At 42.9% G+C, this 19105-nt stretch overlaps 2 protein-coding genes across 2 annotated transcripts in view; one reads left to right on the plus strand and one right to left on the minus strand.

Annotated features, from left to right (window-relative positions):
* Positions 1-10152, minus strand: part of Plekha8 (pleckstrin homology domain containing A8) — a 46562-nt gene extending 36410 nt beyond the window's left edge. The window contains exon 1 of the mRNA XM_028758363.1: positions 10100-10152. Coding sequence (XP_028614196.1) covers positions 10100-10139 — 40 coding nt within the window. The 5' untranslated portion in view covers positions 10140-10152. The remainder of the gene's footprint in view (positions 1-10099) is intronic.
* A 2253-nt stretch (positions 10153-12405) lies between these two features.
* Positions 12406-19105, plus strand: part of Fkbp14 (FKBP prolyl isomerase 14) — a 14717-nt gene continuing 8017 nt past the window's right edge. The window contains exons 1-3 of the mRNA XM_028758350.1: positions 12406-12730; positions 15856-16007; positions 18650-18777. Coding sequence (XP_028614183.1) covers positions 12534-12730; positions 15856-16007; positions 18650-18777 — 477 coding nt within the window. The 5' untranslated portion in view covers positions 12406-12533. The remainder of the gene's footprint in view (positions 12731-15855; positions 16008-18649; positions 18778-19105) is intronic.

Here is a 19105-nt window from a genome sequence, read left to right on the forward strand (position 1 = left end):
ACCTCCTGAGCCCTTAACTCACCTCCCGAGCCCTTAACTCACCCCCTGAGCCCTTAACTAGCCTCCTGAGCCCTTAACTCACCCCCTGAGCCCTTAACTCACCTCCCGAGCCCTTAACTCACCTCCTGAGCCCTTAACTCACCTCCCGAGCCCTTAACTCACCCCCTGAGCCCTTAACTCACCTCCTGAGCCCTTAACTCACCCCCTGAGCCCTTAACTCACCTCCCGAGCCCTTAACTCACCCCCTGAGCCCTTAACTAGCCTCCTGAGCCCTTAACTAGCCTCCTGAGCCCTTAACTCACCTCAGCTTTAGCTGCCCCACAAAACTTTCTTGTGAGTGTGAATGTTTCCCAGCAGTGGTGGCAAGCTTTCAAAACTGACATGTAAATCTCTGTCCTCATGGAGAGAAACAGAAAATTCAGCTTTGTCCCATTGGTCACCAAGTGACCAATGTTAAGAAAATAAAATGAAATTAAAATTTATATAGAATTGACAAACTTTCTCAAGTAGTATGCCAAAAATTAATTTTGACTGTAACAACTATAGTTTCTATGTTTTTAGTCCATGTTATACAGCACTGTAGTGCCTTGAATAAGACTGGCTCGCAGTCTTTTATAAGACTGAATGCCTGGTCACCAGAGAGTGGAACTATTTGAGAAGGATTAAGAGTTGTGGCCTTGTTAGAAGTGTGTCACAAGGGGTGGTGGGATTGGAGGTTTCAAAAAGCTCACACTAGACCCAGTGTTTCTTTCTGTCTGCTGCCATGCTCCCACTGTGCTCATCCATAACAGACTGACCCTCTGAAACCTCCAACTAAATGCTTTGTTTCATAAGATATTCTTTGGTCATGGTGTATCTTCATAGCGATAGAACACTGATTAAGACATGCATATATTGTTTATATTATAGAAATGAATTAAGAATGAATCATTTGAAACTGAAGCAAAGCATTTACTGATCTCAAGTAATCCTGACCTCCGCAACCTTGATGGACTGCCACCTCTAGCCTGGTGCTCAGCCATACCAGATCTCCCCAGAGCCCGTCTACACCTCAACCTCTCTGTAGAGCCCCACACAGACAGTGGTTAGCAAAGCCTTGGGCTCTTGCACCAGGTCAGTCAGTAACTGAGGAGGAGGGAAGAAAGGGAAGAAAGAGCCCTCACCGTAATAGGTAAGTTATGATTAGCTAAATTACAGCTCCTTGCTTTACAGTAATTAATCCACAGAGCATGCTTTTAGCAGGTATAATCGTCAGGTTTAGAGATCTAGAGAAAAGATCCCAAACCTCAAGAAGGGACAGGCTTGCAGAGAGTGAGGGTGCAGGCCGTGAGGGGCTAAGTGTAATCAACAGTTATACAAAAGGCTTTGGAGCCTCCTGCTAGTCTATTCTCAGTTACCTCTCTTGTGTACACTGGGCAACCAGACTGCATATGTATTTATCATGTGTTACATGCTTTATACATGTACCACCAGACTACTGGAGGAACACTTGCACAAGTTCAGATTCTGACATCCAGAAGGGTCACTGCTGCATGCCACTCATTTGCTCTGAGCTTTCTTTTCCAATTAGTTAGCAGAGGTTTCCAAGTTTCCTTCCAAACTTCATCATCCTTCTCACTTGGTGTCTTTCTGAACAGACCATCCAAGCTGCAAGCCAAAAGGCTAATTGTGTGTCATCCTCTAGGCCAGTCCCTGAGTCACTCCATTCTCAGTATTTCTACCTGGCTTTACAGCATCCCACTCTGCCACAGTGGGAGTGTGAGGTCACAGACAGGATGGTAGTGCAGAACGGGCTGTCTCTAAGTTACTTATCATGTGAGCCTTGGCTTACTCATGAGTGACATGGGAATACTGCCCTTCTCTTCTCCCCACTAACACTTCATTCTCCTAACTTCCTTGTCTTCCTTGAAGACTGTTTTACCCCTTCTTTCTTCCTATTGGTAAGTCCTTAGGGACTGCCTGCCACACAAACTCTATACTCTCTAGCTTGGTTTAATAATCTCTCTTCTCACACCACTCCTGTTTCCTCCTTCGAAGGTGCCAGCTGCTCCCGACCTTCCCAGTGTCCACACCAATTTACCCACCCTTTCATCTTACCTCTTCCAAGAAGCTTTTCCTTCAACACTGCTAAAAGGGGGTTCTTAACATGTTTCTTGTCAAAAAATGTACCTGTCTCTTTTAGCAAATTTTATACTTTCCTCCCTTTGTTTTCTTCCTTCTTGTTTTCTGGATGCTTACAATGGCATCAAAGGTAGAAGGACTGACTTCTCTATATAAGAAGTGAACATAGGCCAACAGAGGGAAGGAGAAAGTTGCTTGCAGTGCCAATCCCATGGCCCCAAATCCCTAAGTCCAGCCTGTAAGAGGTAAAGCAGCATTGCTGTTAAAATCTCAGTAAAGACACCAGAGTAAAAGGTGACACCTAGCCTCCTCTAGAGACGGCTATATGCAACCAACGTGATCCTCCACACCTTGTGAAGCCACAGCCTCGGGGCAGTCACTTGAAAACCTGTATGTTCAAACCCAAACTCAACTGGGAGTAAATTTTCATGATTGAGAAGCTCCACCATCAGACTACAGTCTCTTATGCACAGAGAGGCTGCTCTGCTTCAACAGCAGCCCCAGCACTTTCACAGGGTCTGACGGATGAGAAGCCAAGCTCAATAAAGGCTCTCAGATGAATAAATGAAAGGGGAGTAATGTCATTCAAAGATTTATTAAGTCTTTTCTCTGATATTTAAAAATAAAGACAGCGTCTTGTCTTCGAACATTTGTGGCTTGAGGGAATGGAGTGTACTTTCAAGCAAATATTCTGCTTCCTGTGATATGACAGAGCACTGACAAAGGTTAGCTCTCTGTAGCAGTATTCTCCATATAGTTTGCATTTCTCCATCTTCTGAGTGTTGCCACACACTCCACAAGCCTGACACAGGAAAACATCCAGGCGTTGTGGCTGCACCTTACTTGTGTTAGTCTTCTAGCTTGTATACAACATAACATCACAGCTTGTTTTGTTGACTGTCTTTAATCTGGTTCTAATGGAACTTGGCTTACTTTTGCAAAGTCTAAACAAAATAAAAGTGATAGCAAAGGAAGTGGCAATGATTAAGCACTAAGAATGCAGTCTGAGAACAGTGATCCCCAGGCTTCTTCAGTTCACGGACCTAAGACTCTAGATCACTCTAACATATCCAAGCACATCGTACAGCAGAATGAAAGAGCAGGCGGCACTCTGACCGAGACCACACCAAACATCTACCAGCCATACTCTTGTGCTTATTTTGTTGTCCCAACCGTAGGCTGGAGGAAGGAGCCACGTAAGGCACTACTGGGGAACTGTGCAAACCTTTAGAGGTGTGGTCTGCTGGAAATTCCCTTTAGAGGACTGTGGGACCCTAGCTAGAAATGAACTGTTTTGTTTCCTGGCCATGAAGTGTTCTGCTTTTCCACATACTTGTCCCATGATGTGCAACCCCACCACATCAACCCAGGCCTAAACAACAGGACCAACAGATCATAGACCACAACCCCCAATATTACAAGTCATCTCTTTATAGGTTAATTATCACATAGATTTTACCACAGTAGCCAGAACTGAACAACACACCCTGTCACTGAATTCAAAATTGTGCATGTAAAAGTTAATCATTAGATATCTACATGGGAAAGGAAGGAAGTTGCACTACATTTCACTTCAGACATGAAAGTCAACTCAAAATGAACCAGAGATCTAAGTGAGAAGCACAAACTATAAAAAAACAATACAACTGTCTTCATGGTTCTGGGGTTAGGCAACAGTTGGCATTAATGGTTATGGTATTAGACATATACAGAAGAAAATACCTGATAAATTAAGCTATATGAAAACTTAAAACTTTTGTGCTATCAACAACACGCTTAAGAGAATGAAAAGACAACCCACAGAATAAATACTTAAAGCCATATATCTTAGAAGAAATTGACATCCACAAAAAAGAATTATTACAACTCTATAAGGAGAGTCAGGCAGTGACAGGACCAAGCTTTAATCCCAGCACTTGGGAGACAGGGGTAGAAGGATCTCTGAGTTCGAGGCCAGCTTGGTCTACACAGTGAGTTCTAGAACAGCCAAGGCTACACAGAAAAAAGCCCTTTCTCCAAAAACAAAACAAAACAAAACAAAACAAAACAAAACAAAACAAATCAACCCAACTCCATAAGAAGAAACCCACTTAGCAATGTAAATAGACATTTCTCAATGGCTTATAAACAAATAAGAAGATGATCAACAGCTACAGTTAGGAAATCATAAGTCAGAACTCTTTATCAACCCTTATGAGGTAGGGTTAGCTACAACATGAAAAACGGTAACAAGTATCAGGTAGGATGTAAAGAAGCTGAACCTTGGGGCTGGAGAGATGGCTTAGTGGTTAAGAGCACTGACTGCTCTTCCAGAGGTCCTGAGTTCAAATCCCAGCAACCACATGGTGGCTCACAACCATCTGTAATGAGATCTGATGCCCTCTTCTGGTGTGTCTGAAGACAGCTACAGTGTATTCATATATAATAAATAAATAAATCTTTAAAAAAAAAAAAAAAAAAAAAAAGAAGCTGAACCTTGGTTGCTAGTGAGAACGTAAAGGAGTGTGGAGACTGGAAAACGATCTGCCAGCTTCACAAATTGTTAAAAGAATTACTGTACAAATCCAGTTCTAGACATAAACATTCAAGAGAAACAAGACATCTATACAGAAAAACTTGCATACAAATGTTCACTACAATATTATTCATAATAGTCCCTAGACACAACAATCCCAATGTCTGTCTATTGAAGAACAGATATGTAAAACACAGTATGTAGTGAAGTATTATTTAGCAGTAAGAAATGAATCAATATATGCCACAACATGAATAAACCAAAACAAAATCATGCTAAAATCATGTGATTTGTTTGAACAGTCAGAGTCCAGCTGTTAGCACTGTTCTTGGAGGTTGTAGAACTTTCTGGATGGGACCTAGCCGGGAGAGGTGAGGCTTGAGGATTATGGGCCACCTCCACTTCTGATCCAAGCTTTCTGCTTCACACTTCTGATGCCACAGCCGGGCTGCTCACACTACCATGCTTTCCTACGCATGAGGGGCTGTGTTCCCTGAGCTGTGACCCAGAATAAATCCTTCTTCCTTTAAGTTCTTTGCATCAGCTACTCTGTCAATAACAAAGAAAGTAATTGACATAGAAAAATAGACTAGGCAAATCTATACAAATGGAATGTAGGTTGCTAAGGGCAGGAGGAGAGAGGATGTAAAAATGCTCTAAAATTGCTAGTAGTAATGGCTGCACTGTTTGCATACACACACAAGTTACTAACCTGTATATTTTACATGGAAGAGTATTAAGATATCTGAGTTATTATTTCAATAGGATGTTATAATTATAACAATAGAAAACATGGACAAGGAGCTGTAAGACCATGACTCCTCCTCTGGGTCACCATGTTCCAGATATCCTCTGGGCATCTACACAGCATAAAAGTACAGAGTAAGAGACATTTCTAGCATCTGGGGAGATGTCACAGTGCCTCCTCACTGGCAGCCACCTGGCCAGTAGGATGAAAGATTTTGTTTTTCCTGGAGTGCAGTGCCAAGGTTGTGTCTGTGCCAAACCTGCTGTAAAAGCTTACAAGTGGTCAGGGCTTGAGGCAATGGTCCTCTTGTCTGCTAGGTGGGCAGGAAAATCTGCAAAGGGTAAAGCAATGCTGGAGAACTTTCTGTAGTTCAACGTATACCGTGTGTTCCATACTCAAAGCTCCCCTCACTCCTCAACTCCTCCCGGGCTCCTCCTCTCAAACAGACCTGTATTCTAGGTCAAAGACGCTTCAAATATAGGTACATTATGAATCAGCTAGTATTATATAATGATCGAGCAGGAGGGACCTTTGACAGGGTTACGTAATGGAACAATGATTCTGGAGCCACCTATTAGCTGTGTGACCTTAAGCCCAGTCCAATGCTGTGACTCAATGTCTTCACCTCAAAAATGGAGATGATAAAGGCTTCTCAACGTTTCTCTTAGGTCCAAATGCAAACTGTTTACAATAGCAGGTAACACACCGTAAAGCGATGAAGTGTTTCCAACTAGGAATCTTAGAATTTAACTGGTAAATCACATTCTTTTTATTGGGGGGAAGACACTAAAGTTTAAAAAAAATAGCCAAAAAAAAAAGATAAATAAAAATAAAAAAAGTAGCCAAGAGCCTGGTACTGGTGGTGATACAGCTGCTGTCCCAGTCCAGCTCTGGCTGACCCTACCCAACAGCCCTGTGGAGATGGCACTGACTACATTTTAGGTGTGGAAAGGTATGAATAGTGAGAAAACAGTGCCTATCACCTGTACACTGTGCTGTCACAACGCATATTGTTCCAGTCCTTCTAAACATCCCCAATTTATTTAACATCTGAAAAGAAACTTCAACAACAAATCCCTGAGTGTTCACTATTCTGTACTTCAAAGAGCAAGATGGCCCCAAAGCTTTTCATTTTTCTTTCATTTTTTTTTTCATTGAAGAAGCACAAGAAGCATTCAGAAGCACGGTAACTGAATGAAGGGGGCCTTTCTTCTCTTCTGTTCCTGCCTGCTTGAATCACATTCAGGCTATAAGTTTAGATGCTTTTCTCAGAATCTGAGAAACTTTCAGTAATAGATACCCATAAAGTAACCACAGTGCTTGTGACAATACAGTAAGTGGAGATGTGTAAAGAGAGAAGGTCTTACTATGTAGTCAGACTGGCCTATGAGTCTCAGCGACCGCAGTGCTAGGATTACAGGCACATGCCTGGCAAAAGTAAAACACCTGGATCTGTTTTGCCCCGTAGCAAACTCTTCCACTGAGCTATGATCCCAGATCTGTAACTAGAAAACGTATGCTGAAAGTAGAGTAGCTCATTTAAATTACACACACACACACACACACACACACACGCACGCACGCACCCCTATCACTAATCCTTCCACATTGCCTCCTCCTGAGACTCTGGCTCTATTTACTGAAGTATCTTTCTCCAACAGCCCAGGCTAACCTGCTGGGTCTCCAAGCTGTCTCCAAGCCTACTGCACACATTTGGAACCTGTTTCTAACTATTTATCCAATCTTTCTTACTGGCTAGACCATAGGCCCAAGAGGGCAGGAGAGCTGGCTGCCTGTTCAACGTTATTTGCCCTGTTCCTAGCATAGTGCCTACGAACAAGCAGTTGGCAAATTAAACTATCATCCGAGTTTGCAGCTGGTAAGAGTATGTGCCCAGCAACACGAGGCCTGTGTTGTACCACAAAAGATAGTGCCACAAAAGAGAAATTAATATATTCTCCAAAGATTCAAAGGACAAACGGATATACTAAAGTTTCCCACTCAAATTTGACACCATGTTTTTGTTTGCTTGTTTGTGACAGGGTTTTACTATGTAGTTCTGGCTGTTCTAGAACTCATTAAGGAGACTGGGCTTGGCTTCAGAACTCTAAAAGATTCACCTGCTTCTGTCTCCTGAGTGCTGGGATTAAAGGTGTGCAACACCATGCTGTGTGTAAGATACCTAGAATTTCTTGTTAAGCTTCTCATAAGCATAAATACAAAGGCTACATAAAATTAATAGGTTATGAGTTGTTTTTTGGAGAAAAATTCAGAAGGAAAGAAATCCTGAAGAGGAATATGTATTTTAAAGTAACTATATATAAACTATAAGTTAAAAAAAATTAAAATAAGCTTCATACACCACACATTTGAGTCACAGAACACAGGGTAACTCACATTTGAGTCACAGAACTCAACCCTACTGGCTGGCTTTCCTAGCACTGGGAGTTACTAAGCACACCAGTAGGGGAAAAGAACAATCATCAGTATCACTCAGCTGTGACTCCTACAAGCTACAATAATAATAATACAATAATACAATTTATTAGCTTGCTAATATACCCTCACTGGGACAACAGTGGCATGAACGTTACGGACATAACTAACCATCTTCTGACTGGCCCTAAAGCCTGCTCAATGAAATGGGACCCATTCCTCGTACTGTTAACAGGGCCAAAAGTCTGTGGTTACATAGGTGATAGGTCCAGAAGGAGAACCCAGCACTGGCTGAGGAACTACTGGCATTTGATAGTTGCTGGGAGAGGGAGTGTCAGTTGTCTTTAATGGCGAGATCCTTAGCAGGCAGTACTCTCAAGAGTTATCTGAGCAACATTAGTTGGAGGAGATGGAGGAGAAAGACAAGGAGGAGCAGGAGGACTTCAGGTTGGGTGGGGACTGAGGGTGGAGAGAGTGGATATGGGAAGATGAACAAGAGCAAGATAAGCTGTGTGACATTCTCAAAGAACTAATAAAATATTATTATTTTAAAAGCAAAAGCTTCGGAAGAAAAGAAGTGTTTCCATGTGAGCTCACTCGTCATTCACCCTCCAGCAGCTCTTTGTGGGAGACCAACAAGAAGGGGAGAACAGAGGCAACAGGGATCTGTGTGATCTTCCTAAGCTAGTGTCATTCTCTTCCAAAGTAAGGCCATGTCAAACGAAAGGCAATGTGTTGACCCTCGATTCTAAGCATAGCCAAGAGTAGTCAGTGGTGTGACAGCCTTTGGCCTTCACTGAACAGTAAGTGGTGTGCAAGCCAAAGGAAAAGCAGCGAAGGCTCCAATGCCCATCTTTAGGGCTTCACCCAGAAGCCACTCAACAGTACTATCTGCTCTTACTTAGGGAAGAAAAGAGTGGACTCTTACCATCAAAACAGATGACATAGGCATCACAGAACAAAGGTCTCCAGAGACAGCTAGAAAAAATTTTGGTGCAACGAAGGATACAGAAGATAGTGGGGAGAGAACATTTTTCTGCTGAAACTTTCTATACAGAAAGTGGAGGGAGAGGAAGAAGGAAATTAAGGCAGGAGAGAAGAAAGTGATTTGTAGAAATCACTTGATTTGAAGAAAGTGTGTGTAGGGAATGGGGGGGGGGGTCAGCGGATGACAGCAAGGGTGAAGTTGACTCCAGGGTTTACAATACCTTCTTCTCAGCGTTTAGGACAACATCAGGAGAATGGCGTGGCCAACCCTTCTCTTAAACAACATGCTACTCAAAGGAACGACAAGCCACCTTTGAGTTCTTTCTATTTAACCTAGTCTCTCTGCTGGCATCACTGAAGATCCCTGAAGTGAAGACCAAGTCTTCTTAAGGAAAACCCTTCCAATCACACCCTCAGGAAGAGATTAAAGGAAAAAGAAATAACTGTGCTAACTACCACACTACCCGGAAAGAGAGTCCAGGTACAAGCTGACAGGTGTACTTCCGCCTGTGCTGTGCCAAAGTGACTTCCTCAAACTTACTGTGCCAGCTCTTCACAAGCCACATACATCTGTCCTTACACATCTGTCCTTACTGCAGAACTGCCCCATCAAGGGATGGGGGAGCCCTACCTCGAGTTGGGAAGATTTCTAGTTTCTGCAGTCCCACTGACACGTTCAATGTTAACCATTTTCCATAATAAAAAGTTTAACTTTAAAACGCACCCAGCACAGTTCACATAGCATAGGATTTATTAAATACTGGCTGCTCGGATGAAAATAATGCTCACTGAGAACCATCTTCACAGCTGAAGAATAGTTCTAACTTCTAGATAGTTTGGAAAGTGCTTCCAAGAGCTAGAAAGGGGGCAGGGTGCTATTTTAAGCCGTTGTGCTGGGCAAGACAAGGACACGGTTGCTAATATCTGCATTCATTTTTTATGACAGAGTTCCGACAAACAAAAGAAATGTTCCGAGAGAAAAAGCCGATCGCCAGCGTACACTTGAGGGCTTAGGGCTGCCGAGCTAGAGTTCCATTAATCGGTCTGCAGGGGGATGACCCTGAAGGTGCCTAGGGAGAGTGTCTGCGTGGAGACTCTGGAATCCAGGGGTGGCTGGCACTCGGCACCCAGCAGCTGGGCTGCGGCCCAAGCGAGGCCGCCCCCCACCCAATTCGCGAGACTGGGGTGGATCCCGCAAGCGGACCCGGGCTGCCGGCTTCACCCGGTACCCCACTCTCGATCCGGGCCGCGAGCCGGCCTGGCGCCCCGCACACACGGAGGCCGGCACTCACCGCTCAGGTAGTTGGTCCACTTGTACAGCACGCCCTCCATGGCGCCCGCGGGCCCCTCGCCGCCCCGGCCCGCCGCGGGGACGCCGGCCGGCCTCACATCCTGGGCCCGGGGGCGGGGTCACCGCGACAGCCTGGGAGCACCAGCTTTAGGTCCCCGGGGCTGCGCCTGCGCCTGGCGCGGTCGGTGTGGACGCGGCAGAGCGGCCGCCGGAGAGAGGCGAGGGAGGCGCGGCCCCTGAGGCAGCGGTCGCGGGCGCCTTCCTGCGGCCACTGAGCCCACAGCGCCCGCCCCGGCGCGCTCGCGCATGCCCACTGCGCCGCGCGCACGCTCCCAAATCCACGCCGGGGTTTGGCCGCGGCGCAGAGGGGCTGGCTGGCGGGCGGGGCTCGGATGCGCACGCGGGTGGCAGGTCGCCGCTGGGGTCTCGCTAGACTCCGGGGCTCCAGCTTTTTAATTTCAAGCGTGTCAGTGGAGACTGATCGGGGCTGAGACCCGGAATTCTCGGATGAGGCTAGTCTGGAGTGCGTTTCCGGATGCACGTCAGTGGAGGGCGCTGTTTAAACAGCGGGCCTCTTGACTGGTAGCTTGGTCTTTGGACGGCCGTCATTGACTTCACCTGAGCGTCTGTTAAAAATACAATCCTTGCCCGGGTTCCAGACCCTTTGGATCAAATATCAGCACTTTCACAAGCTCCCCAAGGAGAATTTCCATTGTACACGAGAGTATGAAAATGCACAGCTGTCAGGATTTGTAGCCAAGAAAAGTGTCGATCACAGGTTAAATGGAAGGTGAATGTTGAGAAGAAACACAATACAACCCAAATGTTAGTGTTACAGACATATGCTCTGAAGAGCTAAAGTGTGAGCATTTCCCCCCTTGATGTAAGGTTGACAGCTTTAGTAAATAATATATAACTTAATTGGTTATTTGCTTAAGCCGCACATCTTGCTTAATGCCCTGTTTTTGTTGTTTTGTTTGTGTTTTGTTGTTGTTGTTTTAATCTAGAGTTCCTCTTTAGATGATTTCTAGTTTCTTCTCAGTCTGCTGCAATGGACTATATCTTAAATTAGGGCAGCCGTTTAGAACTAGGAACGTTAAGCTGTATAATTGTTAAACACAAATGCCATTTTTCTTCTCGCTCCTTTCTTTCTTTCCTTCCTTTTTTCTTTCTCCTTTTTAAAAGAAAGACATCCTTAGCCATTATTTACTCGCCACCAAGGTCACATAAGTGATGAATTATTAACAGTCATTCATTGACAGTGGTGTTTGTAGAATAAAATCAGGTCAAGTCTTAAGGTGGAGCGAAAATTCTTTTCGGTTAAATGAACTTAAGCAGGACACTAACTTCTAGCCTAATTTAAAACAAAACAAAACAAAACAAAAAAAACTTCTCTCGGGTCTAGTTGTTTTGCAACTTGACACAAGCTAGAGTAGTTTGGAAAGAGGAGCTCTGAACCATATGATTTGCCTGTAGGCAAGTCTCTAGTGCATTTTCTTAACTACCGATTGATGTGGAAAGGTCCGGGCCACTGAGAGTGGTAGGTGATCCTAGGTGCTATAAGAAAGCAGGCTGAGCAAGCCGATAAGCAGCATTCCTCTATGGCTTCTCTATCTACATGAGTTCTTGCTTCCTGATTGCTGCTTTGAGTTCCTGCCCTGACTTCCCTGGATAATGGACTATGATATAGAAGTGTAATAGGTAAAAATCCTTTCCTTCCCAAGTTGCTATTGGTCATGATGTTTTAACCCAGGAATGGAAACCCTAAGACACTGTCTGAATGGGGAAATAACCATGTTAAGTTAGTGAGGATCTTGCACCAGAATGTGCTTTGTGAACCTTAAAGCATCCTATTAGGTCCTTAGCGTTTATGTTCTAAATAAGTAACCACAGTTTTGAGCCTTTGTTTGTGGCAGCTTGGAGAAGGGTGCTTCCCAGTGTCTGGTCTTTCCAAAAAGTCACCTGGCCCCAGACTCCTCATCTGGGGTACTTCACAGATACAGAGCTCCCCCAGTCCCACCCCTCCGAGGATGTTAGCCTGCATCCAGCTGCCTTCCCGAGGTGGGAAAATTTCCTAATCTGCAGGCTCTAGGATTATTCCAAAGGAGCACAACCCGAGCTCCGGGCCCAACAGCACGCTGAACCACTACATTTTTGCAGCGCCATTGGCTGGAGAGGCGCTTGACGGACAGCACCGTCAGCCAGTGGAAGGACGTCCTTCTCAAGCAGCTGCCTTATGAGAGCCAATCATATTGTGATGGGGCTTTAACTCTTTAACGTGAGTTCGCTGTCTGTGTGAAAGTTGATAGTAAAAGTGCCACGTCTTCCTGGGACTGTGTCTGTTGGGGGAGTCCTGAATTTACCCTAAACTGTTGTCTGCTTTCGACATATTTTTAACTCTATGAAGTCGGGGGCCCTTCCTCTGCTTTGGTAACATGAGGTTTTTCTTGTGGAACGCGATCTTGACACTGTGGGTCACGGTTTTGAGTGGAGCTCTGATCCCTGAGCCAGAAGTGAAAATCGAAGTTCTCCAGAAGCCATTCATCTGCCATCGCAAGACCAAGGGAGGGGATCTGATGTTGGTCCACTACGAAGGCTATTTAGAAAAGGACGGCTCCCTGTTTCATTCCACGTAAGTAATTACGCTTCGCAGGCGGAATGATAAAGGACCCACCCACTCACACCAGCCCTCCTACTGTGAATCTAACAGCCCCTTTACCTCTACAAACTGAAACAAAAACCTAAAATACCTGCTTCTCTTTGGAGAAAGTGTCAAAAGCCAGTTCTATAGGTCAAGACCTTGAAAGGGCTTCCTGGAAACATGTAGTCTTGATAAATTAATTTCCTTATCATTTTATTCTTTATAAAATTATATCTAGAGCATTTGAGGTTTTACAGAAATACTTAGGTTACAATTCAGCAGTAAGTAGAAAAGGCTTTACAAAATTTTCTGTCTTAAATTCCATTCCGTAGATAAGATATCTGATTCCCTTTTTAATTGCACATGAAAGATATTAAAATGTGACAGTTTCCTCCAAGAGCAAAACGCACAATCGTTTATTTGCCTGCTTCTAAAAGATACACAAATACTGATTCAAGTGACCTGTTTAACTTTCTGGCAGGTGGCATTTTGGTCAAAGGACAGAATGACAGGAAGTTATTCCTTCTAGAAAGTCAGGCTTCATCACTGGCGAAGGTGTGGGTATAGAAGTGAGGGGTAGAAGGATTTCCGGGTGCTTTACACACCTAGCATTTCTTTTCTATAAACAAAGAGATTTGGCAGGTAATGTTAACATGTGTAAGGATTTCCATTCAGAAAGTATTTAACCAGCACTTCCTTAGGGTCGTTCAGAAAGTTTGCCTTCTATTCATCTGCATTCATTCATTCATTCAGCCTGTGAAGCCACACCTCGGGGCCTGCAGATACAAAGTTTACTAACAAGTTCTGATCCTCCAGCAGCTCACCATGTGCAGAGAGGGGGAAGACAGGAAAGGGCTCAGTTTATAGAGAGTACAGAATGTCCAAAGCACTGAGAAAGCATGGCAGCCTGTGGTCAATTGTGCTGGGGGGGGGGTGATAAAGAAGGTGTTCCTAACACAACAGCCTTGAAAGTCTCGAGTAGGAATTATCAAGGCTGAACAGGAGGGGGAGATGATTTTGCAGATGTGGGAATGACATGAGCTAAGTCTGAAACTTTAGCTCATTTTAGATCCTTCAGTTTGTTTTGTTTTAGTAAACTGCTGTGAGACATGGTCTCTGTGAGGCTTAAGGGTAGTGAATGACAGTCCTCCAAACTCTCTTTGCTCTGGTTGAAAGTTTTTAAAAACAGTTTGTCAGAACTTTGTCCTTCTCAGTACACAGTAGATAGTAGTCAATACTGTGATACGCACTTCAGAATGTCAGTTACATTCTTGCTTTTGGTCTGATCTCTTTCCTATCTAGCTTAAGTTCTTTTTCCAGCTAAGGGCCAAAACCCTGTGTGGACACTTTGTAGCAGTTTGCTGCTTATGCTATGGTACTTGGTGAAGGGACTGTTGCATGTAGCCTTCATGTAAAATCTTAGGCATGGCTAATGGGATATAATGAAAATGAAAAAGAAGATGAAGAGATTTTATTAAAGAAGTCTGCAGAGAGTGTTTTGTGTTGCCAGAGTCATCATCTGTGTGATAACTAGTTTAGTTGTAATAAGAACTGTGGCCAAATGCAGTTAGTGTGAATGATGGCTGCTTTTGCCAGTTTGTTCCTTTTGCCTCCAATGAGGGCCTGTGCAGTAAAAGAAGAATTGGCTGGGCAGTGGTGGTGCACGCCTTTAATCTCAGCAGTTGGGAGACAGAGGCAGGCAGATCCCAGAGTTTGAGGCCAACGTGGTCTACAGAGTAAGTTCTAGGACAGCCAGGACTACATAGAAAACCTGTCTCGAAAAATAAAAAATTACTATTTACCCACATTTTGTTAACCATGATACCCATAAACTTAGCCCAAGGATGTTTTATTCAACCTAAGAATTATCCTGAAATAGGACACTTTCCTTATTGAAAGGAATTAACTACCTAGGATTCCTTAGATTTCCAGTAGTTAAACTATCCCAGTCTCTCAGGATGCCTGGACATCTAGACTATTCCTTTCCTCTCCAGAACTTGATGGGCTGCACTCCAGGATTTTCTAAGTAGCCCCATAATAGATCTTTGGAGAGGAACTGAGCATAAGTGGAGATTTAGGGTGAAAACAGTCTTTTTCATGCATCAGAACCATCAGTAAACTGTACATCAAGAAGGCTTTTAGACAGAGAATGGGATACCATGGTCTCTATGTCTGGGTATGAATGGACTTTCGGGGATTAGCAATACTTCTAGCTTTTTATCTTCCTTCTCAAACCCAAGACATGCCCTGAGTTTTTCCTTGGTCTGTTGCCTTTCTGGAAAATATGACTTTATCATTAATAACTTGAACTGAGGGGTTAGATATATCTGAAGTCAATTACTAGAACACTTAACATCATTTCCTCTGTACAAGGGCTAATACTGGAACAGTTGACCCCCTATCTGCACGTTCTATGTCTCTCGATTCAAATCAACTATAGATGCAGAATATTTGAAAAAAATATACAGTTATTGAACATGTGGGGACTTTGTATTGTCATTACCCAGCATAACAGCTATTCATATAGCATCTACATTATAATCTGTACAATCTAAGGATGGTTTAATGTCTACAATAGGTTATATGAAACCACTGTGGATTTGAGCGCCTTGTGGTTTGAGGGACAGAGGACCAAATCTTGGGGACAATTTTCCAAGAATACCTACCAATGATAGGATTGTCATTGGAGTTAGAGACAAATTTACGATAAAGTACTTTAAAATATATGTTCAAATTTATTGTTTTTACTGTTCTTCTCTGCCCTTCGCAAGCTGGCTCAATTTATGAATTTTGCAGCAAGAAAAGTGGACAGGAAATTGAATTGCTATGAAGACTTGGGTGTGTGTGTTTCAAATCCAAGAACTGCTATTTTCTTTCATTTCTAAGTTCATAAACTTAACCACTAATAGGTAGAAGCACATGAAGGACAGCAAGGATCTTTGTTTTTAAGTCACTAAAAAAAACTCCAAAAATAAAAAACAAAAAAAACCCAAACCAACCAACCAACCAAACAAAAAACCTCTCTAACATAGAGAGTGCTTACCTAGCATGGCTTCACATCCTAGTGGTTAAACAAAATGAGCTTTTAAAATTGTGCTGTCTTTTCTTTCTGGCAGTCACAAACATAACAATGGTCAGCCCGTCTGGTTCACCCTGGGCATACTGGAGGTTCTCAAAGGCTGGGACCAAGGCTTGAAGGGAATGTGTGTGGGAGAGAAGAGAAAGCTCATCATTCCTCCCGCCCTGGGCTATGGCAAAGAAGGAAAAGGTAAAACTGTAACCCTAACTGCTGTGCAGCTCCCAGTGTCTCCTCCTTCCCAAGAGGAAACCTGCCAACTGACTTTAACAATGCAAGAAGAAAAGCTATCCAACAAAAGTGTCTTGATTGGAACATTTGGAATAGGTTCATCAATGTACCTATGATGGATGCCTGTATAGAGTTACAGCCAGGAAGTCTTCACACTGTAGCACTCACTGCGAGAGTCACATTCTTGCTTTTAAACATATTGTAAAGTTTTCAGATGCTTAATTTAATTTTATATATTTTTGGTTTTTTTTTTTTTTTTCAAAACAGAGTTTCTCTGTGTAGCCCTGGCTGTCCTGGAATTTGCTCTCTAAACCAGGCTGGCCTCAAACTCAGAGATCTGCCTGCCTCTGCTTTATGGGTGTTGGGATTGAAGGTGTGAGCAATCACTGCCTATCTCAGTAGTTTAATTTAAAATAATGCATTGACTTGAATTGAAAATAATTGTCCTCGTGTTACAAGCAGGTGGGCTGGTCCATACAGCTTTGTGCCATTTTTTTCCAAGGTACTGACACCTGGTATTTTAGCTGAATTCATGCATCGATCCAAGGGCTGTTGGGTGATGCTTATCAGCTGAGCCCAGAGGTAGTTTCTTCACTGAAATCTGATCTCTGTCAATGGCCAGATCTGAAGAGACAGAATTGTGAACCAGGAGGTCTACCACGATGTTGTTATTAACCAATTAGAACTAACTTGAGTGTGTTATAATCAGGGTCAGCCAAATAAGATTAAAAGTGCCATTTGCAAAAACATAAAAAATTATATATGAAATGTATGTGATGCAGAAGTAGCACATAGATTTTTCTGTCTGTCTGTCTTTCCCCATGGGAAATATATGCACATAGAGAGTGGATCACGGTGAATAAAATATTCGTAGTGTACTGTGATTCTGAGAATTACATTCATTTCTGAGTCTATCTTACAAACTCTCTATGAAGAAAAGGTAGTACTTACTACCTGTGAAGAAAAAAAATACAGCGAAGAAAAGAATCGTAAGAAAAGCCATCAGAAGCAGATAGAGAACCACTCTGATGTGGTGTAATTAGACCGCATAGTGTTTATTTCAGCCAAGCATAGCCATTGACAAAGTACGGATCAAGATTCCTGTTTCCTAGAGAGGTTAAATGTTGTATGCGCACTCCATCATGTACTCCAAAGCAGGACTGGCTGTCTAAGCCGTGTTCCCCTGGCATGGCTATTAAACACATTCAGTTCTAATGATATTCTTTACAGAAGAAAATCGAGCATCCTAGGAGAGGTTTCTCTAATGCCTAGATGTTATCTCTCTCTTCCCTGTGTCTCTGGTCTTTTAGTATTAACTCTATGTATGCAACAGTCGTAGTCGTCCATGACATACTTAACCCAGCGTTACATCCCAGCATGCAGAGATCTGAGCTGTTTCCTTTGGTATCATGAAACTAATTCTTCTAATATGTGTTTACCGCTAATCTTGTAGTATTTTAGTACATGCTTGCATGCCTCCTTGGGAAGATACCAGCTTTCCCACCGGTCTAGTGCATGTCCCTTTCCTGTCTCCATCGGCAACGGTAAGCTTTGGCTCACACTGTGAGTGTTATTCTCTTAGAAACTGACTACCCTTTCATAGAACTTTGAGGAAATGGGGACACAGTGAAGACTTGTCTAATGAGTGTATCCTGAGCTCTGTTCCCTGACCTTTATAATAAATAGAGAAAGCAAGTTTGGGGGAAAAAAAACCTAAAATCCCAAGAAAGGTTTGTTTCTTTGACTCTTAGATTTCTTTTTGTTTGTATCCCCAGATTTTAACAAGTTTTTTTTTTTTAACTTTTAAAGATGCGTTAGTTTTCTTTCAGAAGTTGATTTAGATTTCCCTTTTCTGATTAAATGTCTCAACAACTAAATGCATAAAGTCCTATGTCAGGAGATATCCTAAGTTGTTGAATAATTTGAATTTTCCTTTATTTTTAAAACCATAAAAATATCAAGCACTATTTATCAAGAGTAACCCTGAGGGTTTTAATTTTTCTATGAATTTTCCCCTCTTTGTCCTCTCCATGGGTAGAAGCCTAAGGTAGAAAATTGTCAATCATTTTACAGATAAGGAACAGAGCCTAGAGGTGGCAGGTGGGAATTTCAGTTGTGTTCCATGTCCACGGAGCTCCATGATTACATACTGCCTCCTAGTGGTAGACACTGTAGTGCCAAGCCTGTGTACTTAAAGCTCCAGACTTTCTGATCTAAATGAACAAATCTCTTATAAAGTAATTAAGTCTGCATTATTCAAGCCCTTTAAAAAAATCATTCTTGACGTGTAACATGAAGGGTCTTAATTATATTTGAAAGTTAGCGTCAGGCTTTTAGGAACATCTACATATACGCCTGTCTATGTGTTTTATTGCTACCCCAATCACAAGGCTTTTCTTCTGCCATTTTGGTTATTCCTTCTTCTGTTCTACTTTTCTTTCCTGGGTAAAGTTTGTCTATAGTAATAAGTGACTTCTACTATCCGTGACAGTTGTAGAGTGCCTCTTCATTGAGTGTAGTTAAAATGTCTGCTACCATAATTGATTTTGTTCTGAATAATTTTTGATATTCTAAATAAAATTTCCCCCCACCTCCCATGTCAGGTAAAATCCCCCCAGAGAGCACACTGATATTCAACATTGATCTCCTGGAAATTCGAAATGGCCCAAGGTCCCACGAGTCATTTCAAGAAATGGATCTCAATGACGACTGGAAACTCTCCAAGCACGAGGTGACCCTACCTTCTGCCTCTCTGCTGTTTTTCTTCTACTTTTATTTTAAGCTCACATATTTAGCTGCTTGGAGAAGAAAAATAAGTTTTCATCAAAGGAGTTGGCAATGGATATGTCAGCCAGACCCAGGGCAGGCCCCATGCTCTAAGTAGTGGCCAACATAAATCGGACCCCATGGTTCTTAGTGGGTTTTTCCTTTTTTTATTTTCCTTCGAGACTGGTTTGTATTAACTCCAGTATGGATGCTTCTTTATACTTGACTGTGCCATTTTATTTCCAAACACACACACACACACACACACACACACACACACACACACACACACA

Source organism: Grammomys surdaster, unplaced genomic scaffold (assembly GCF_004785775.1).
Source record: "Grammomys surdaster isolate TR1022 unplaced genomic scaffold, NIH_TR_1.0 126197, whole genome shotgun sequence".
Lineage (NCBI taxonomy): Eukaryota > Metazoa > Chordata > Mammalia > Rodentia > Muridae > Grammomys > Grammomys surdaster.